At 40.5% G+C, this 22,719-nt stretch overlaps 1 protein-coding gene across 5 annotated transcripts in view; it reads left to right on the top strand.

Annotated features, from left to right (window-relative positions):
- The window catches only part of Ift88 (intraflagellar transport 88), a 108,251-nt gene that overhangs the window by 17,066 nt on the left and 68,466 nt on the right, over window positions 1-22,719 (top strand). For all 5 annotated transcript variants that reach the window (XM_038310436.1, XM_038310435.1, XM_038310437.1 and 2 more), the window contains exons 8-14: window positions 472-562; window positions 3,008-3,112; window positions 5,233-5,335; window positions 6,514-6,628; window positions 8,296-8,527; window positions 15,598-15,668; window positions 19,569-19,655. In XM_038310436.1, coding sequence (XP_038166364.1) covers window positions 472-562; window positions 3,008-3,112; window positions 5,233-5,335; window positions 6,514-6,628; window positions 8,296-8,527; window positions 15,598-15,668; window positions 19,569-19,655 — 804 coding nt within the window. The remainder of the gene's footprint in view (window positions 1-471; window positions 563-3,007; window positions 3,113-5,232; window positions 5,336-6,513; window positions 6,629-8,295; window positions 8,528-15,597; window positions 15,669-19,568; window positions 19,656-22,719) is intronic.

The raw sequence follows: 22,719 nt of genomic DNA, 5'->3' as shown, positions 1-22,719 counted from the left end.
ATTTTTTTCGTAGGATCTAAAAACCACAGCCACTTCTCTCTGGAGCAGCGATGCAGTGAGCCTGCCTGGTCCAGATCCTGCCTCTATAACTTGCTAACTTTGTGCTCTTGAGCAAAACTTTCTATATCTTTCAGTAAAATGTAATTGCAGTTCTCACATCAAGTGTTTTATGAGAAGTAATTGATGTTGTTAGGGTGACATGTTTAGTTCAGTATGTGATTATTACACTTGGTGCTAAATAAATGTTCATTTTATTTCCATGTTTATTATGACTAATTCGCTAATGTAATTATTAAGCACAACAGTAAGTTGTTTTTGTTTTTTGTTTTTTTGTTTTTTTTGCTTTGCAGTTCCATGTATATCTTCATTTGAACTCTAGCCTTAAAGCTTACTAGGCAATGTCCAAAAGTAACTTGTGGTATAGGTTTTAGTGATTGAGTGGTTTAAACGACACCCACTGTTTTCTCAAAGCCCAGAAGAGAAGATCAGACAGCTGGAGAAGAAAGTGAACGAGCTGGTCGAGGAGAGCTGTATCGCCAATAGCTGTGGGGACTTAAAGCTGGTGAGTTCATCAGCTGGAGAATCTGGATTATGACATAGGTGTTGATGTCTGTATCTACTTTTAAATAGGCACATACATGTGCACATTTTCTTTTTGCTATTGACTGGCCTTAGGCTTTGACTAAGGCAATTATTTTGAGAATTTTGCTATACAAATTCTGATACCACAATTGGGTGATTTTACAATTTTTGGCATTATTTTCCAAAGATTTATTAATATTTTATGTTTATTAATGTTTTGCCTGTATGTATATATGTAAATCACATGTGTGAAGTGCCTGTAGAGGCCAGAAAAATGAGTTACAGATTGTTGGAACTGCCATGTGGGTGCTGGGAACCAAACCCTAGTTCTGTGCAAAAGCAGAAAGTGCTCTTAACCCCTGAGCCGTCTGTCCAGCCCAACATTGACACTGGTCTTTTTAAAGTAGAAACATTCTGTGTAGTACTTCCAAAACTCATCTACCGTGACTCCTGACACACACTGTGTGCTATAGAGGACCATTTCCCCTTTTCACTGAGACGGGATCTCACTGGAGTCAAGGGCGGCCTGGAACTCATGATCCTCCTGCCTGTACGTTTTCATCTTCTGAGTGCTACCATGCCCAGTTTCCTGAGTTCTGTCTTCTCACCGAAACCTCGCCGGCTTTTTTTTTCTAAGTAAACCACAAATCTTGGTTAACCTTCCAGGATTTTTATTTTATTTTATTTTTTTAAATTTGTTTATTTTGATTTTCCGAGACAGGGTTTCTCTGTAGCTTTGGAGCCTGTCCTGGAACTAGCTCTTATAGACTAGGCTGGCCTTGAGCTCACAGAGATCCACCTCTGCCTCCCACCACCACCTGGCCAGAACGAAGGGCTTTAATCTCCAAGGCATACCAAGTAACCTGAGCCTGATCAACCTAACAGTTTGTCCCCTATCCCATCTCCACGTGTACCGTGATGGGTAAGGTGGACACTACATACGCTGGGATTAAAGTGCATATACCACCACTGCTTTTTAATGTGCAGATTAAATGCATTAGTGATTAATTCCCAAGTTACCAATAATGCATTAAGGAAAGAAATAAAAACCCTTCCTTCCCCTTAGAGTCGTTCAACCAAGATCATGTTTAGATTGGAATTCTCTGCTTCACATTCCCTGTGTCTTCTGTCCATCTTCTCTGTCTGTGACTGCATTGGTAGTCTTGTCTGTCTCTGTGTATCTGTCTCTGTGTGTCTATCCTTCATGAAGGACTTCACCTGCATGTACTAGACAGCACAGAAAGCATCACGTTGGGGAAGGATGGGATTCTTTACAGAAATCTTTAGCAGAGTTTTACATGGGATTAAATCTCTGGCTGCAACTGATCCCAACTGACCCAGACAGCAATAGTACTATACAAATTATTGTCTGTAGACCAAAATCCACAACGGTTGCTTTCAACCTTGTTGTAGACTTTGAGAAGTCACTTTCAATTTCTATATTTGTTTCTTTCAGCACATGGTACACATCCATTGTCTGGGTCAGGGGTGTGTAAGAGAACAACATAGTTTAAGATTGCAAATATGTGTAGCTTAGGTTGTAAAGGTTGATTACATGGGAAGCCCAAAGCAAGAAAGCTTGGTTGTTACATTGTTCTCTTAAAGGCAGGTTCTTCAGCAAGTAGTTTGAGTACACAGTAGGATAGCAAGAATACGTAGTTTGAGTACACGGTAGGGTAGCAGTCTAAAGTTTTAATGTCTTCGAGGTGTGTCATTAACTCTGGCTGTGAAGTCCAGCAAAAGTTCTAGTCTGTTAGTCTGTAAGAGATATTTTCAGAAGGTGAAATTGTACAGGCAGGAGGATCATGAGTTCCAGGCCGCCCTTGACTCCAGTGAGATCCCGTCTCAGTGAAAAGGGGAAATGGTCCTCTATAGCCCACAGTGTGTGTCAGGAGTCACGGTAGATGAGTTTCCTAAGTACCACACAGAATGTTTCTACTTTAAAAAGACCATTGTCAACTTTGGGCTGGACAGATGGCTCAGGGTTTAAGAGCTCTTGCAGAGGACTGGGGTTTAGTTCATTTCTTGTAATATTAAGCCATAATTATCTCATAGCTTATTGAATTTTGAATATCCCCAACACCAAACAAAATCCATCCAAGTCCCTACTTTTTAAGATTGAATTAAAATACTCAAAACACTTAGGAATTGGGAGGGGGAAAGAATTACATAGGCATAATCAAGTTCAAAAGGTAGCAGGAAAGAGTGGGACAATGTTAACTTGCAGTAAATACACTCTTTTCCAGCAAAGCAGTTTTATATTTCAAAGCACCATTTTAACAATATTCTGGAGTATTTTGTATGAGGCTACAAAGGGGCATTCGGGAATCTGAGGTGGAAGATGAATTCAGTCACATATCGTATAAATGCATGAATATTGATGAAGGCATCAGCCTGTCTTAACCAAGTATAAATCTGATCTCAGGCCTTAGAAAAGGCAAAAGATGCAGGAAGAAAAGAAAGAGTCCTGGTGAGGCAACGGGAGCAAGTTACAACTCCAGAAAATATCAACTTGGATTTAACGTACTCCGTAAGTATTGGTGTGCCTAGTGAGTACTATATATTTACCAGGATCTCTCCATTCCAAGTTGTTTCTTTCTCCAGTGATAAGGATCAAACCCAGGGCATTGTATATGCCAGTCCAATATTCTGTCACATACATCCCTAGCCCTCTTGTTGCATTTAGAAAAAGATTTTTCACCACATCATAAAATTTGTTCAGACTTGTGGGGTGCTGTCTTAGTACTTTTCTATTGCTGTGACAGTAGACCATGACCAAGGCAACTTATAAAAGAAAGCATTTAATTTGGGTTCACAGTTTCAGAGGATGTGTTCATGACCATCATGGAGAGGAGCATAGCAGCAGGCAGGTAGGCATGGAGCTGGAGAAGTAGCTGAAGGGTAACATTTGGGTCAACAAACCATAAGGCAGAGAGAGAAAAAACTTACTGTGAATGATGCAAGCTTTTTAGACCTCAAAACCCACGCCCAGTGATGCATCTCTCCCAACTAAGCTATCAAATCCTTCCTGAACAGTTCCACCAGTTATGGTGGACCAATGAACCAAGCGTTCAAATACGTAAGGGCCATTCTTGTGTAAACCACCACAGGTTCCATGTGATATTTTGACAAATGATGCTTAAATCAAATTAAGTATATCTATCTCTTCAAATGTTTATTAAGAGCATTCCAATTCCTTTTTTCTAGCTTTGAAAAATATGAGGTTCTCTTAGTGTAAAATAATACATCACACTAAAAATGTGTCTTTTGTTGAGACACGTTCTAACTACATAGCCCAGGCTGACCTCAAATTTCTAATCCTCCTGCCTCAGGCTCCTATGTGCTGGGATTATAGGCATGTGCCATCATGCCCAGCTACGCCATAACTTCTTACTATAACTAACTTAGTACCCATTGGCTAGTCCTCTTCCTTTCTTTTGCTTTTCCTGCTCTTTTTGGTTTTGCCTTGTTTAATTTGTATCCAGCATTAAGCTAATATATTTGGTCCATGAGACACTTTTATCTTTGGTTTGCATAAGAGTTCTTTTGTTTAGCTGGGCAGTGGTGGCTCACAACTTTAATCCCAGCACTGAGGAGGCAGAGGCAAGTGGATTTCTATGAGTTTGAGCCCAGCCTGATCTACAGAGGGAGTTCCAGGACAGGCAGAGCTATTACACAGAGAAACCCTTTCTTGAGGGAGGGGGAAGATTTCTTTCATTAATTAGTTATTCAGTTGTTTTTATCGGTGATGGAAATTAAACCTAGGGCTTCATGCATGCTGCGTAAGTGCCTCACCATGAGTTGCATTCCCAGTCCTCAATTGTAAGCCCACGTTCTTATGCCTCAGTTTTTCAGACATTCTTAATATTTATGCTACACCAGGGTTATCTTAATGAGGTGCTGATGTTGATTTTTGAGCCAGTAAATATGTGAAGCTAATGGGAAAATCAATGCCTTTCTTTAGTTTCTAACAAAATATCTTTAATACTAAAAAGATTCTTCCTTGATATTTATTTACACTGCTGTTTAAAAGAGTAGATTTTTAGTGGACTGAGTCTTATATGTCAAAAAATAAAAAAGGAACATCTGAAATGTTAAAAATATTAGATATAGGCCCATGCCTTTAATCCCAACATTCAAGAGGCTGAAGTAGGCAGATCTCTGTGAGCTGGAGACCAGCTTAGTCTACATAGATAGTTTCAGGCCAGCCTGGACTACATAGTGAGACCCTGTCTCAGAAAAAAAGATTTTGTTATACAAATCCTTCTCTGATATGCTTTAGGGTTTAAGCTATTTCTATATAATTTTTCATTTCTTCTTGTAAGGAGAACTAAATAATCCTTTTCTTGATTATTTCTTTTTCTACCAGTAGTATTAGCAAAACACATTTATTCTTTGTGGGTCTTCCTAAAATCACTAATGGTTAAGCACTACTAAAATTAAAATAAGAATACAAAGAAAATTAAGTGAAGTTTAGAAGTCAGCACCCCATCATCTGCGTTCTCTTTACTTGTAACACAAGGCAGGTTTGGGCTTGATGGGATATCTTGAGACACAGCTTTGTTCAAGTGTTTTAACCTCTAGAATGACTGCAAGTGAATGGGGACAAGGATGGTCGTTATGTGGCTTTTTATAGTGTTTCTTTCCTAGGTTCTCTTCAACTTGGCCAGTCAGTATTCAGCCAATGAAATGTATGCAGAAGCACTGAACACATACCAAGTGATAGTGAAAAATAAGATGTTTAGCAATGCAGGTAGGTGTATATAACCAACATTTCACAGATACTTAGTTCTTTTGTAGTGTTAATTTCATTTCCTCACTTTGTTTTCTTAGAATAAAATGATCTATGCTTTAAGTAAATTGTTATTTATGATGTGGTATCCTGCTTAAAGATACTATGTGTGAAAAAAATACATGTATAGGAATAAATGCAGTTGACATGAAATAAACTGCCTAGTACTAAACACAAGATATATTCCAAGCTGGGCAAGGTGATGCTTGCTTTTAATCCCAGCACTGGTGAGGCAGAGGCAGGTGGATCTCTTGAGTTCAAGGCTACCTGATCTGCATAAGAAGCTCCAGGACAGCCAGGACTACATAGTGAGACCCTGCCTCAAAACACAACACAAATACTGCATCCTCATAAGAAGAAGGAGCCATGCCAATCAAATGGAACATTTCTTTCATTAAGTGACTGTGTTCCCATGAGACAATTGTATATTTATATTGTGTAGTTTTTGTTATATTAAGGTTTATCAGAGTATTATTTCCTTTAATAACTTTAAAATTATGTGCCATTATAGAGCAATTTACAAATGTCTTATATCCCTTTTTAAGTGTGTATAATGTGTGTGTATGTATATAAATATAAATACATGAATGTTATGGTGTGCGTGTGGAGCCAGAGGACAGCTCGCAGGAACCTGTGTTCTTCCCTCTATCTTCCCAGATGGAGTCAGCTCCTCAGGCCTGCACAGCCGGAGGGAGCTCCTACCATGGAACTCTCTCTCCTGTCTGGTGTTTTCCTTAGCATTATGCACTTCAGTTTTGTAAAGAAATCTGTTGTCTAACCATATTTTCAAGAAGTTCCATTTCTCCGTACTTAAGTGTATGAACATAGGACAGTGGTGTACTATTTTAATGTTAGAATTTTATGTCTAAAACCTCTAACTGGGTCAGAACATTCACTCAGTGGTAGACATACTTGTTCCTATGGCTAATGACCTGAGTTTACTCTCCAGATCCTACAAGTGGCGCAGGGAACCAGCTTCCATGAGTTTTCCTCTGACCTGCCCACATATGCACACAATAAAAAGCATTTAAAACATCCTAACTTGGAAAAAAAGCTTTAGAGACTATAAACTAAGATTATGTAAAATATCATAGGAAAAGTACAAACATGAGAATGTTTACCCTCATCTTTTTAATTAGGGAGACTGAAAGTGAATATGGGAAATATTTATTTAAAGCAGAGGAATTACTCCAAAGCCATTAAATTCTACCGAATGGCCTTAGATCAGATCCCGAGTGTCCATAAGGAAATGAGGTAAGTGTGGCGCTGGTGACTGTAGAGCTCAAGTGTCTTCTCAGGAGCAAGCTGGCTTGTGGATTGCTGTCCCTGGACTAAAGGTTTCGAACTGTGTAGACGGGAGGTATAGACTCATGGTTCAGATGTGGAGTTTTGCTCTGTCCACTTGTGACTATTTGCATATCTCACATATTGGCAAATTAAGGTTAAAGGAATAGTACCTGATCAAGAAAAATAAAACTAAGCTAACCATGTGGCTGCAAGGAACATCATACAGCTTCATGCCAGCACAGTAGAGTGGACCACAGCGCACACTCTTCCTACTATTTGAGACTGTGGAGTGGAAAAGGTGGAGAAGTCGGGCTATCTTCTACTCTTCCAATATTCAAGAACAGAAATAGTATATTTATTGGCTTAATTTTGCTTCTGTTGTGAATCATAATGTAAATAGCTGATATGCAGGATATCTGATATGAAAATCCTGGTCGGGGTGTGAGTAGTTGGGGTCGCTACTCACAGGTTGGGAACTACTGCTCCAGAAACACCTTTAACCTGGCAACCATGAAGAATTTGAGCATTTCTGGAAAATGTAATTTAGGGGCATACATTACGTGCTTAATAGTAACTGAGGCAGTGGGTACTATAGTAATTTAGCCAAGGCAGTAACTACCGAGGATTTGAGGTAGATTGCATTCTAAATAAAAAGAATACCATGAATGAGTGATTCTGATCCAGTCAACTAGTTATGAATTAGCAATGGAGTTATGTTTGGATACACTTGTCAGTGCGGTGGGACCATCTCCACTAGAATGGCCCTAAAGGACTGACAGTGACAGGTACTGATGCAGATGCTGAGACATTAGAAATCTCATGCACTGGATATGTGAAATGGTACAGCTACTTTTCAAGACAGGCAATGTCTTAAAAGGCCAACAATTCTATTCCTGGGTATATACTTAAAAGAAATGAAAATTTACATTATTTCAAAGGCTTGAATGTGAATGTTCATAGTAGTAGTAATCATAGTATCAAAAAAGTGGAAGTAACCCATTTCCACCAAGCAGGCGTAGGTAAGAAAACATGGAAAGGCCAGGTGTTGTGGCACACATTCTAATTCCAGTACTCTGAAGCAGAGGTGAACAGATCTCTGTGAATTTGAGGCCAACTTGATCTACATAAAGTCCCAAGCCACCAAGGCAGCCAGGGCTACATAGTGAGACCCTGTTTCAAAAAATAAAATGATATATATCTATACTGTAGAATTCTACTTAGTGATATTTTTTTTAAAGAAGTGAAGCACCGATACTCTAGTATAGCAGAACCTCAGGATTGTGTCGGGGATGGACCTGACACTTCATATGGTCTGTTTACAGGCAAGAACTAGAAAAGGCAGAGAGACAGAAAGTAGATTAGTGGCCCCAGTGCTGACTTTGAGGACGGGGAACAACTGTTAGTAGCATAGGTTTCCTTTTCAGGTAATAGAAATGCTTAAATATGTACTTATTATCCCACAAGTGTAAATATGGCCTTAATCATTAAATGTTGTGATCTGTCTGTTATACTAGTTACAATTTAAATTAAATTTAAAAATAAAATTAAAAAAAAAGAAAGACAAAGGGAAGTGCAACAACTTGTATGTCATATCAGTTCAGACTTTTCAGACTAACCTGTTTCTCCTTGTTTAGGATTAAAATAATGCAGAACATTGGGATTACATTTATAAAAACTGGTCAATATTCAGATGCCATTAATTCATTCGAGCACATCATGAGTATGGCCCCGAATCTGAAGGCAGGCTTCAACCTAATTCTCAGTTGTTTTGCCATTGGAGACCGAGAAAAAATGAAGAAGGCATTCCAGAAGTTAATTGCTGTTCCCTTAGAAATTGATGAAGATGATAAGTACATCTCCCCAAGTGTGAGTATGAGAATGACAGTCACTTGGCTCTTCTGCTTGCCTGTCCATGGAAACGAGCAAATGGGAATGTCTTGAGTTTCCCAACAGACAGTTCACATATTTCATTTGCTATTTATTTTGAGTTAAGGCTGGGACTTAGGGTTAGAGGTTATAGTTAAAACAGACCACACATGTGGGTGACAGCTGTGTAGCTTAGACTGTCTGTGGGGCCCCAAGCAGTGGAATCAGGACGAGTCCCTGGTGCATGAGCTGGCTTTTGGAAACTCATTCCCCATGCAGGGATGCCTCACCCAGCCTCAATGTAGGGGAGGAACTTGGTCCTGCCTCAACTTGATGTGCCATGCTACATGACTCCCATGGGAGGCCTGCCCCTTCTGAATGGAGAAAAAGTAGATGGGGTCTGGTAGATAGGAGGTGGGGGAGGGAGCAGGAGGAAAGGAGGGAGGGGAAACTGTGACTGGTACATAAATAAAAAAATAAAATAAAGCCCCCCCAAAAGTTTTAGTCAAAACTTTTTGCACAGTTTTAGTCAAAGCTTTTAGAAAAATCATTAAAAATAAGATTTGACTACACCTTGACCATGTGACTATGGAACTGCTTTTTTCCTGGTTAGTTTTTGTCAACTTGACACAACTAGGGACACCTGGGAAGAAGGACCCTCAACTGAGGAATTGCTTCCATCAGGTTGACCTGTGGGCGGGTCTGTCAGGAATTTTCTTGATGAAGGTCTGGTATGGGAGGGCTCAGATATCTGTGGGCAGTGCCACCCCTGGGCAGGTGGTCCTAGGTTGTTAGTTTTTAATTTTTTTGTCGTTTTTGCCTTTTTATATGGTTTATTATTTTATATTTAAAAATTTCCATCTCCTCCCCTTCTCCTCCCCATTCCCTCCACTCCCCTCCACCCATACCCCCCTCCCTCCCTCTCCAGGCCAAGGAGCCATCGGGGTTCCCTACTCTATGTTAAGACCAAGGTCCTCCCAACTCCCCCCAGGTCCAGGAAGGTGATCAACCAAGCTGAGAAGGCTCCCACAGAGCCCATCCATGCAGAAGAATCAAAGCCCAGCGCCTTTGTCCTTGGCTTCTCAGTCAGCCTCCACCATTGGCCACATTCAGAGAGTCTGGTTTGGTCTCATGTTCCATCAGTCCCATTCCAACTGGAGTTGGTGATCTCCCGTTAGTTCTGTCCCACCATCTCCATGGGTGAACGCACCCCTCACGGTCCTGACTTCCTTTCTCATGTTCTCGCTCCTTCTGCTCCTCATCAGGACCTTGGGAGCTCAGTCCGGTGCTCCAATGTGGGGCTCAGTCATTTTCTTCATCTATCGCCAGGTGGAGGTTCTATGGTGATATGCAAGAAATTCATCAGATGGCTATAGGAACTGGCCTTTTCAGGCTCCCTCTCCTCAGCTGCCCAAGGAACTAGCTGGGGGTGTCTCTCTGGAAACCCGGGAACCCCTCTAGAGTCAAGTCTCTTGACAACCCTCAGATGGCTCCCTAAATTAAGATATATGCTTCCCTGCTCCCATATCCACCCTTCCTGTATCCCAAGCATCCCATTCCTCCGAGCTCCCCCCATTCTCCCCTTCACGCTTTTCTCTCCCCATCTTCCCTTGGCCCCGTCTCGCCCCACCCTCAAGTTCCCAATTTTTGCTCGGCGATTGTGTCTACTTCCAATATCCAGGAGGATTACTATATGTTTTTCTTTGGGTTCACCTTCTTATTATCTTCTCAAGGATCCCAAATTATAGGCTCGATGTCCTTTAATTATGGCTAGAAACCGATTATGAGTGAGTACATCCCATGTTCATCTTTTTGGGTCTGGGTTACCTCACTCAGAATAGTGTTTTCTATTTCCATCCATTTGCATGCAAAATTCAAGATGTCATTGTTTTTTAACGCTGAGTAGTATTCTAGCATGTATATATTCCACAGTTTCTTCATCCATTCTTCCACTGAAGGGCATCTAGGTTGTTTCCAGGATCTGGCTATTACAAATAATGCTGCTATGAACATAGTTGAGCAAATGCTTTTGTAGTATGATTGGGCATCTCTTGGGTAGATTCCCAAGAGTGGAATTGCTGGGTCCTGGGGTAGGTTGATCCCGAATTTCCTGAGAAACCGCCACACTGCTTTCCAAAGTGGTTGCACAAGTTTGCATTCCCACCAGCAATGGATGAGTGTATCCCTTACCCCACAACCTCTCCAACAAAGGTTATCATTGGTGTTTTGGATTTTAGCCAATCTGACAGGTGTAAGATGGTATCTCAAAGTTGTTTTGATTTGCATTTCCCTAATAGCTAAGGAGGTTGAGCATGACCTTAAGTGTCTTTTGGCCATTTGAACTTCTTCTGTTGAGAATTCTCTGTTCAGTTCAGCGCCCCATTTTTTAATTGGGTTAATTAGCATTTTAAAGTCTAGTCTCTTGAGTTCCTTATATATTTTAGAGATCAGACCTTTGTCAGTTGCAGGGTTGGTGAAGATCTTTTCCCAGTCAGTAGGCTGCCTTTGTGTCTTAGTGACAGTGTCCTTTGCTTTACAGAAGCTGCTCAGCTTCAGGAGGTCCCATTTATTCAATGTTGCCCTTAATGTCAGTGCAGCTGGGGTTATACGTAGGAAATGGTCTCCTGTGCCCATTTGTTGTAGAGTACTTCCTACTTTCTCCTCTATCAAGCTCAATGTGTTCAGATTAATATTGAGGTCTTTAATCCATTTGGACTTGAGTTTTGTGCATGGTGATAGATATGGATCTACTTTCATTCTTCTACAGGTTGACATCCAGTTATGCCAGCACCATTTGTTGAAGATGCCCTCTTTCTTCCATTGTGTACTTTTGGCTCCTTTATCAAAAATCTTGTGTTCATAGGTTTGTGGTTTAAGATCCGGGTCTTCTATACAATTCCATTGGTCGACTTCTCTGTTTTTATGCCAATACCAAGCTGTTTTCAACACTGTAGCCCTGTAATAGAGCCTGAAGTCAGGGATGGTAATGCCTCCAGAAGTACCTTTATTGTCTAAGATTTTTTTGGCTATCCTGGGTTTCTTGTTTTTCCATATAAAGTTGATTATTGTCCTCTCAATATCTGTGAAGAATTTTGATGTGACCTTGATGGGGATTGCATTGAATCTATAGATTGCTTTTGGTAGAATTGCCATTTTTACTATGTTGATCCTCCCAATCCACGAGCAAGGGAGATCCTTCCATTTTCTGGTATCCTCTTCAATTTCTTTCTTCAAAGACTTAAAGTTCTTGTCAAATAAATCCTTCACTTCCTTGGTTAGAGTTACTCCCAGATATCTTATGCTATTTGTGGCTATTGTGAAAGGTGATACTTCTCTGATTTCCCACTCTGCTTCCTTATCCTTTGTGTATAGGAGGGCGACTGATTTTTTGGAGTTGATCTTGTATCCTGCCACGTTACTGAAGGAGTTTATCAGCTGTAGGAGTTCTTTGGTGGAGTTTTTGGGGTCGCTTATGTACACCATCATATCATCTGCAAATAACGAAAGTTTAACTTCTTCCTTTCCAAATCGAATCCCCTTGATTCCCTTATGTTGTCTTATTGCTATTGCTAGAACTTCAAGCACTATATTGAAGAGATAAGGAAAGAGTGGACAGCCTTGTCGTGTTCCTGAATTTAGTGGGATGGCCTTGAGTTTCTCTCCGTTTAATTTGATGTTAGCTGTCGGCTTGCTGTAAATAGCCTTTATTATATTTAGGAATGACCCTTGTATCCCTAGGGGTGCTGAATTTTGTCAAATGCTTTTTCAGCATCTAATGAGATGACCATATGGTTTTTTTCCTTCAGTTTATTTATATGATGGATTACATTGATAGATTTTCGTATGTTGAACCAGCCCTGCATCTCTGGGATGAAGCCTACTTGATCGTAGTGGATAATTTTTCTAATGTGTTCTTGGATTCGGTTTGCTAGTATTTTATTGAGAATTTTTGCGTCAATGTTCATGAGTGAGATTGGCCTGTAATTCTCTTTCTTGGTTGAGTCTTTGTGTGGTTTAGGTATCAGGGTAACTATAGCTTCATAGAAGGAATTTGGCAATGACTCTTGTATTTCTATATTATGGAATACCTTAAGGAGTATAGGTATTAGGTCTTCTTGGAAGTTCTGGTAGAATTCCGCATTGAAACCATCTGGTCCTGGGCTCTTTTTGGTAGGGAGGTTTCTGATAACAGTTTCTAATTCTTTGTGACTAACAGGACTATTTAGAGCATTTACCTGGTCCTGGTTTAACTTTGTTATATGGTATTTATCTAAAAAACTGTCCATTTCTTTTACATTTTCCAATTTTGTGGCATACAGGCTTTTGTAGTAAGATCTAATGATTCTCTGAATTTCCTCTGTCTGTGGTTATGTCCCCCTTTTCATTTCTGATCTTATTAATTTGCATGTTCTCCCTCTGCCATTTGATTAGTTTGGCTAAGGGTTTGTCAATCTTGTTGATTTTCTCCAAGAACCAGCTTTTTGTTTTATTGAATCTTTGGATTGTTTTCTGTGTTTCTATTTTGTTGATTTCTGCCCTCAGTTTGATTATTTCCAGTCTTCTTCTCCTAGGTGAGTCTGCTTTTTTTTTCCAGAGCTTTCAGATGTGCTCTTAAGTCACCAATGAGTGCTTTCTCCGTTTTCTTTAAGTGGGCACTTAGTGCTATGAACTTTTCTCTTAGCACTGCTTTCATTGTGTCCCATAGGTTTGAGTATGTTGTGTCTTTGTTTTCATTAAATTCAAGAAAGACTTAATTTCTTTCTTTATTTCTTCCTTGACCCAGGTGTGGTTCAGTAGTTGACAGTTCAGTTTCCATGAGTTTGTGGGCTTTCTGGGGGTAGCATTGTTGTTGATTTCTAATTTTAATCCATGGTGATCCGATAAGACACAGGTGGTTACTAATATTTTTTTGTAACTGTGGAAGTTTGCTTTGTTACCAAGTATATGGTCAATTTTCGAAAAGGTTCCATGAGCCGCAGAGAAGAAGGTATATTCTTTCCTATTTGGGTGGAATGTTCTATAGATGTCTGTTAAGTCCATTTGGTTCATTACCTCCATTAAGTCTTTCAATTCTCTGTTAGGTTTCTGTCTGATTGACCTGTCCATTGGTGAGAGAGGAGTGTTGAAGTCTCCAACTATTAGTGTGTGTGGTTTGATGGCTGCCTTGAGTTCTAGAAGTGTTTCTTTTACATAAGTGGGAGCTTTTATATTAGGGGCATAGATATTCATGATTGAGACTTCATTCTGAAGGATATTTCCTGTTATGAGTATAAAGTGTCCCTTTCCATCTCTTCTGATTGATTTTAGTTTGAAGTCAACTTTGTTAGAAATTAGTATGGCCACACCGGCTTGTTTCTTAGGTCCATTTGCTTGATAAACCTTTTCCCAACCCTTTACTCTGAGTAGGTGTCTGTCTTTGTGGTTGAGGTGTGTTTCTTGTAAACAGCAGAATGTTGGATCCTGTTTTCGTATCCAATCTCTTAGCCTGTACCTTTTTATAGGTGAATTGAGTCCATTGATATTAAGTGATATTAATGACCAGTGGTTGTTAACGCCGGTCATTTTTTTTGTAGTAGAGTTTGTGTGTTTCCCTTCTTCTAGTTGTGCTGGTGAAGGGTCGCTAGATGCCTGAGTTATTGTGGGCATTGTTGGACTCCTTGCTTTGTGATTTTCCTTCTATTACTTTCTGCAAGGCTGGCTTTGTGGCTACGTATTGTTTAAATCTGTTTTTGTCCTGGAATATCTTGTTTTCTCCATCGATGGTGAATGCAAGCTTTGCTGGGTACAGTAGTCTAGGCTTGCATCCATGTTCCCTTAGTGTCTGTAGCACATCTATCCAAGCTCTTCTGGCTTTCATGGTTTCCATTAAGAAATCAGGTATAATTCTGTTAAGTTTCCCTTTATATGTTACTTGACCTTTTTCCTTTGCAGCTCTTAATATCTGTTCTTTATTCTGTATGTTTTGTGTTTTGATTATTATATGGCGTGGGGATGCTTTCTTTTGATCCAGTCTATTTGGTGTTCTGTAGGCTTCTTGTACCTTCATAGGAACATCCTTCTTTAGATTGGGGAAGTTTTCTTCTATAATTTTGTTAAATATGTTTTCTGGGCCTTTGAGTTGTAATTCTTCTCCTTTTTCTACCCCAGTTATTCTTAGGTTTGTTCTTTTCATGGTGTCTCAGATTTCCTGGATGTTTTGTGTTAAGAATTTATTAGATTTGTTTTGTTCTTTAATCTGTGAATTTATTTCCTCTATAGTATCTTCTGAGTCCGAGATTTTTTCTTCCATCTCTTGTATTCGGTTGGAAATACTTGTCTCTGAAGTTTCTGTTCGTTTACTCAGAGTTTCCATTTCCAGTCTTCCCTCAGATTGTGTTTTCTTCATTACCTCCATTTCATTTATCAGGTCTTGTACTGTTTCCCTTACCTGTTTGATTGCTTTTTCTTGTTTTTCTTGGGTATCTTTGAGAGATTTATTTATTTTGTCTACCTTTTTGTTTGTCATCTCCATTTCTTTATGGCAGTTTTTTACCTCCTGTTTAAGGTCCTCTATTATTTTCATAAAGTACTGTTTAAGGTTGGTTTCTTCTATATCTTCTGGAGTAGGGTGTTCAATTCTTGTTGTTTTGGGATGTCTGGATTCTGGTGATGTCATGTTGCCTTTCATGTTGTTGGAGGAGTTCTTGCATTGGCGCCTGCCCATCTCTTCCTTCAGATGGAGCCGGGAGGTGCTTGGTGTCTTAGACCAATCTTTGCTGTGACTGAATCTGGTTGGATCTCCTCAGTGCCAGAGCAGGAGCTATTCCTTGCAGCACAATCTGAAGAAGCCCGCACTCCCTTGCAGGAATCCTCAGACCTGCCTGGAGGCCAGAGTCTGACCCCTTTGGGTGGATGGCCTTAGTACAGGAGCAGGACACCTGAAAACACTAGGGAAGGCTTGGAAGAGGCAGGGACGTGAGAAACAAAGACAAGCCTGCAGAGGGAGCTGGGGGAGGGGGTCTGTGCTCTCTTCCAGGGCCTGAAGTTTTTAATTTTTATTTCTGACTTCCTTTTCTATTTTCTTTTCCTAGGATGATCCCCATACTAATTTACTGATTGAAGCTATAAAAAATGACCATCTTAGGCAAATGGAACGTGAAAGGTAATATTTTGGCTGCAGTTTTTAGAAAACAACTGCCTTCTCACTGATTCTTAGAAAACTTGTCAGCTGCATCTGTTTCCTGGGCCGAGCTGTCACACCATCCTCTACTTTACGAATGCTTTTTCTCCTTGAGTTTCAGCCCTCCTGCTGGCCCAGTTACCCTTATCAGGTTGTGTGTTTAGCAGTAGAAGGATATGCTGTGGCCCCTGCTCCACCACTGGCCATGTCTCTAGCTTTTCTTTGCTTTTTATTTTGAAGTAGGCTCACTAAGTTGCCTGATCTACCCTTGAGTTTACTCAGTAACTCAGGCTGGCTTTCAACTTGTGATCCTCTTGCCCTAAACTGGGATTACAAACCTGCTTCACTAGGACTGGTCTTATGCAGCAATTCTTAACCATTTCTCTGTTATTTCCTTTCCCCACATTTGATACTATATTGCAATTTAGTTACCTTTATTTTTTTTAATTGTCTTATGTATGTATATCTTGCCTGCCAATTAAATATCAAGCCTGAAGAAACATATGTATTTATTTTATTATTTCCTTTTGCTAATATGGACCACATCTGTTTTCTTTATTTTTATCTTTCACACATGTGTATAATGAATTTTGATTGTATTAACCCCTTTAGCATCTTCTCAATAAGTCTCCTTCCTACTGTCATGTCGTGTGTGTGTGTGTGTGTGTGTGTGTGTGTGTGTGTGTGTGTGTGCTGTTTCTACTTCTAATACTAAAACATGGGACTTTGCCACACCAAGATTGTTCAGCTCTCTGGACATCCAGCAGGTGTCTAGCAGTTTACTTTTGATGTAGACTCCACAGGAGAAGGCTCAACCGCAAGCCTCTTCATTCCTGGCTTTCTATGAGACAGGTTTTTACCAACCCTCCTTAGGCTCTGTAATTTGCAAGAAGAGCACAGAACTTGAAGAACTTTATTTGCATGTGCCAATTTGTTGTAAAGGATCCAGCTGAGAAACAACCAGATAGGAAGGTGCATAGCTTGTTTTGGGGGAGACTATAGGTTCCCTTATCACCTCTGTGTACTCACCAACCCGATCCTCCCCAAGCAAGGTTCTGCAGTGTAGACATGACTGATGGTGTCACTGGCCATTGGTGATGGCCTCTATCTTCAGCTCCTGTCCTCTCTCTGGAGATTGGGATGTGTCCTAGTCAACGTTCTATCATTGTGAAGAGACACCATGCCCAAGGCAACTCTTAGAAAGGAAAGCATTTAATTGAGGCATCTTACAGTTTCAGAGGCTTATTCCATTATCCTCGTGTGGGGGAGCCTGGCAGCAGGAATGGCAAACATGGTGCTGGAGATACAGCTGAGAGCTAACTTGATCCACAAGGAGAGAGAGGGATAGCATGCCTGGGCCTGGCATCAGCTTCTGAAACCTCAAAGCCCACTCCAGTGACACGCTTCCTCTAACAAGACCACATCTTCTAATTCCTTTAGCCCTTTCGGAGTTTCACTCCCTGGTGACTCAGCATTCAAATATATGAGCCCATGAGAGCCATTCTTGTTCAAATCACCACAGGATATAAGACTGAAAATTCTGTTGATTCTTTTGTCAACTCATATCCATTTTTTACCCCTTTTGAGACGGGGTCTCATGTAATCTATGCTGATTTCAATCTTGTTCTGTGAGAAAGGATGACCTTGAACCCTGGTCCTCCTGACCCCACCTCCCAAGTGCTCATATTCTACCTTGAACCTTTTTAGGCACATTTGCCTCATTAGCATATATCATGGTCAGCAAAAAGCAAACTTGTAGCATGGAGGAAGTTTCAAAAGTTTGGGGAGCTCTTTGCAACATATTTTTCTCTCTTATTTAGATAGAGGGTTTTACTATCTTACCTTTTGCCTAGCACTGTGACTATAGGCACACACCATCACACCAAATTTTGTTTCTTATTCTTATGCATTCCTTCACACACCTAGCCTCCATCAAGTGTAACTGAAAGGGTTAAGAGTTATTGAACATGTGATATGTACATATCACATGTATATTTATCACGTATATGTCACAAGTGGTAAAGGACACTTAATGATGGTAAAATAGATACAATGTAAAATATATCATCTTGAAATTTATTTACTTAGACTAGACATATAGCCCAGGTTGGGTTGGAGTCTTTGGTCTTCCTGCCTTCTAGGGTTGTATAGAACTACTATACCTTATAAGTAGAATTATATACTGGGTTTCTTTTTTAAGATGTATTTTTATTTATTTTTATTTTATGTAGATCAGCATTTACCTGCATGTGTATGTGTATACCACATGCATGTCCAGTGCCAATAGAGCCAGAAAAGAGCATCAGATCCCCTGGAACTGGAGTTCCAGGCAGTTATGAGTCACGATGTGGGTGCTGGGAAGTGAACCAAGTCCTCTGGAAGGGAACCAGTGCTCTTTAACTACTCAGCCACCTCTCTAACCCCTTGCTGTGTTTATAGATCCAAGAAAGATAGACAAAAATAAATATCATTGATCACTATAAATTGGTGCATCCACTTTGGAATACACCTTATCTTTTTCCAGTGATAGTGACGATGTGTGTCCATAAATATGGTGCATAAATACACACACTTACATACTTTCAAAAGTAACATACACCTGGGCATGGTGACCCAACCCACATCTTCAATGCCATCATTTAAGAAGTAAAGGCAGGTAGATCTTTGGAGATTGAGACCAGCCTGGTCTACATAGCGAGTTCTAGGTTAGCCAGGACTACAGAGTGCAGAGTGAGATCCTGTCTCAAAAACAAACACAGACAATATGTTATGACTCTTGTTTTAATAACACAGCTTCTTTTTGTGGGTTGTATGCATGTGTGGTTTGTGTGTGTGTGTTTGTGTGTGTGTGTGCCTGGGTGTGCAAGCATCGAGGCCAAAGGTCACACGTTGCATTTCCTCCTCTGTCGTGCTCCACCTTTGTTCACTGCTCTGGAGTGACTGCTCAGTGAGCCCCCAGGATCCGCATCTCTCTGCATCCCAGTGCTAGAACCACAGGTGCACACCACCTGGCTTTTATATGGGTGCTGGCGAACCCAGCTTAGGTCCTCGTGCTTGCTAAGCAGACACCTTTGCCCACTAAGGCATCTGCCCAGTCCCACACACCGTTTCTTTAATGCCTGTTTACCCCTCACTTTCCTGTCCATAGGTAGGTTGTGTAATTTAGCTGCAGAGCTCTGTCTGTGTTCCATTGTTTCTTCACCTTGTCAGAAGGCATCCATCCTCAAGCAAGAGAAGAAAGGCACACTGGTACCCAGAAGGCACACATTAGCAGTCGTGTTTGCTAGTTGTTGTTAGTCTGATTTACAAGCTCCTTCGTCTTTACTGGGAGTGGCAGTGCTGGGATTAAACCAGGCTTAGTCATGCTGGGCCAGTGCTCGAACACTTAAACTACAGCCCTAGTACTTGTCTGGGGGACAGGGTTTTACTGTGTAATCCAGAGTGGCCTGTGACTGGCTGACCTCAAATTCACCGTCCTCCTGCCTCCACTTCCCTTGTGCTAGGATTGTATGTACAACCACTCCTAGCCTTTTTTTGTTTTGGTTTTATTTTAGTTTTGTTTGGGGTGTTTTTTTCTTGTTTTTGTTTTTAGAGATGGAGTATCTCAGTATAGTCCAGGCTGTCCTGGGGACTTGCTATGTAGATCAGGCTAGCCTTGAACTCAGAGATCCACTTGCCTTTTTTTGCTTTCTCAGTGCTAGGAGACATGGCCTGCACCCTCCTAACCTTTGTAAACACATTTCTTTCATGGCTCTCTGTCCTCTGGTTAGCTTCTGTGGTATACTAGTTTTGATAGATAATCTTTATACTTACATTTTAAGAATTAAATATAACTTGCTTTCATGTCACATCTAAATATAACTTTTTTGTTTGTATATATAGGAAAGCCATGGCAGAAAAATACATCATGACAGCTGCAAAACTCATCGCTCCTGTAATCGAAGCATCTTTTGCCGTGGGTTATAACTGGTAAGGGTGAGATTCAATGTGACTGTGGATGTGGTGTTTTGTAATTTATATTGGCGTTAGAAAGGTGAATACATGGCAGTCGGCATCAGTCTGTCCTGTCTATGCTGATTATTTTATGTTAAGATTAGGGTTACCCACTGGGAAAGTTCTCATAAGGTAAATTTCTTATTGCTCAGGTGATTAAGGCCAATGTGCGGCCATTGTTATGATTCTTTTGTTGTAGAAATTCTGATCTGTGCTTTTTTTAAAAAAAAAAATTTTTTCTCCTTTTTTTCTGCCTTAATTTTGGCATTAGTATTAAACTTTCTATCCTGGGCTCTAAAGAGGCCATTGTCCTCATATATAATCTATTTCCTGGAAAGAAGTAAAGCATTTTAGAATGGATAAATCCTAGAACACTTTTTACAAGAGCAGAGGATTAAATTGTTTCCTGCTCCTACATCTAGCATGGGGCTTTATTGTCTCTGATAGATGATCACTTAGTTTCTGCATGGAATCTACTTTTTATTTGCTTTGTTTTGTTTAAATATCTGCAAGAAGTTAAAAGTTCTTTCTTGTATTGAATACAGATCTGACCTTTACAGAAATCTTTTGTTGTTGTTATTGTTGTTTTGTTATGTTTTGTTTGTCAAGACAAGGTTTCTCTGTAGCTTTGGAGCCTGTCCTGGAACTAGCTCTTGTAGACCAGGCTGGACTCAAACTCATGGCCTGTCTCTGCCTCCCGTGTGCTGGGATTAAAGGCGTGTGCCACCACCACCCAGCTACAGAGTTCTTATTTTGGACTTTTAAACAAACAGAGCACCTTACCAGAATCTTTAAAACCTGAAGCACTTGATTTCTTGCCAGGTTTGAACTCTTGTTTAACAAGCAGTAGCTTTGCCGGGTGGTGGTGGTGCACACCTTTAATCCCAGCACTCAGGAGGCAGAGGCAGGAGGATCTCTGTGAGTTCAAGGCCAGCCTGGTCTACAAGAAATAGTTCCAGGACAGGCTCCAAAGCTACACAGAGAAACCCTGTCTCGAAAAACCAAAAAAAAAAAAAAAAAAAAAAAAAAAAGAAGAAGAAGAAGAAGAAGAAGGCAGTAGCTTTATTTTTCTCTTGATTTTATCTTAATGTCTGTATGGTCTCCCTGATCATATCCTTACTTTCTCATTGTTTGAGGCGGGGTTCTCAGGGCGTGGACGCGGTTGGCCTCTGAGCTCCTCTTCCCTCAGTTTCCTGAGTGGTAGAACTACAGTGAGCACTAGCGTGTCCAGCATTGACTGATCCGGGGTCTAGGCTGTTCCTTTGTTCCGAGCTCTGAGCACTTGTGTCCCTTGGGTAGGTTTGCCGGTGACCAGATGTCTACTGCTGCTCTAGTCTGTTATTTCTAGGTGACTTGTATTTTTTTTCTAAACATTTCAATAATTTTCCCCTAGCTTTGTTTCTCTGAAATTCTATAACTGTGTGTTTAAATTTGTCTTTTTTTTTTCCCTGTCTTTGTCTCATGGATTCTGTAGATCCCTGCATAGTCTTGTTTCTGTTCAACTTGGGGAAGCATGCGCTATAATTTGGTGATTTGCTCTCTTCACACCTGGTTGTTAATTCCCACCAGATTTAGGCTCCCAGGTCACTTCCTTCTGTGACTTGGTATTTCCTGTCTCTGGTGTTTCCTTGGTTTCTGAGACTTCCTTGGATTTCTCACCCAAACTTCCCTTTTGTGTGTGCTTTTGTTTGTCCAAGGGCTCTATTTCTCTGTTTTGTTTGTTTGTTTGTTGGCAGGAGCGATTGTGGAAGATGGGCATGTTCAGTATTTTATGTTTCTAAAGACTATTATAGTTGTCATCTTAACATGTTTGCTGCTGGTTTTCAAGTGGCATACTGAAGATTTATCAAACTCACACTAGTGTGACTGAAATTTTCCTATAAATGAAAACTTCAATTTTTAATTTTTTAAATTGATTTTTTGGGAAACAGCATCCTGCACCCCAACCCTGCTCATCTCCCAGTCCCTCCATATCCACCCCTCACTCTTGAATTGTCTCTTCCCAAAGGAAAGCTAAAAAAAGAATAAAAATTAGATAAAAATAAATAATAATTTTTAAAAAGGAAAACCCTTGACTCCTCCTTCCTTCCGCCTCTTCATTGGTCTCAGTGGCACTGGGAGCTGCACTGTGTCAAACAGCAGACCCTTTTGTCTAAACAGCAGTATTTGTAAATGCTTTTTGTGTAATGTGTTGTTGGTCAGACTTTAATTCTTAACTGCTTTTGTTAAGTTGGACTTAGGTCATGCCAGGCTAGGCGAGTCTACTCCTTCATTGTGGGTTTTAGACAAGGTCTTCCTCCATCTCCTTAGTTTTAGGATCACAGGAGTGCTCCGTTAGGTCAGCCAACTTGTTTGCCCGCCCCCTCCCCTTTTCTTTTGAGACAGGTTCTCATTCTGTAGTTGCATTAGTCAGGGTTCTTTAGAGGAACAGAAGTGATAGAATGAAAAAAGACTGTAGAGGCTGGAGAGATGGCTCAGCAGTTAAGAGCACTGGGGGTCTTCCAGAGGTCCTGAGTTCAATTCCCAGCAACCACATGGTGGCTCACAATCGTCTATAACTACAGTGTATAACTGTAGTCCCATGGGATCCTGTGCCCTCTTCTGGTGCACAGATAAAAAACATATGCAGAGAAAAAAAATATACAAAAAATACATAGATAAATAAATCTTTAAAATATGTATATATATACATGTTTATGTATATACGAGTGTGTGTGTGTGTATGTGTGTGTGTTTATGTATGTGTACAAAGGATGTTTTAGAGTATGTTACAGGCTATGGTCAGGTAGTCAACAGTGGCTGTCTCAGGACTGAGAGCAAGAATTCAGTAGTTGTTCGGTCTACAGGGCTGGATGTCTCACAGTCCCAGCCTGGCACTGGAGTCTTGAGGATTTCTGCTGATCGTCAGTATATATTGGGATCTCAAAGTTAGCTCTAATACAGGCGAAGAATCATTTCCACAGCAGGATAAATGAACTTGCCAGAGAGAGTGAGAGCAATCAGGCAAAAACAAAAGCTTCCTTCTTCCATGTCTTTTAAT

The sequence above is a fragment of the Arvicola amphibius genome, chromosome 13 (genome assembly GCF_903992535.2).
Source record: "Arvicola amphibius chromosome 13, mArvAmp1.2, whole genome shotgun sequence".
NCBI classification, from domain to species: Eukaryota; Metazoa; Chordata; class Mammalia; order Rodentia; family Cricetidae; genus Arvicola; species Arvicola amphibius.
The sequence above is the reverse complement of the archived record's forward strand: the minus strand, read 5'-3'. Positions and strand labels throughout refer to the sequence as shown.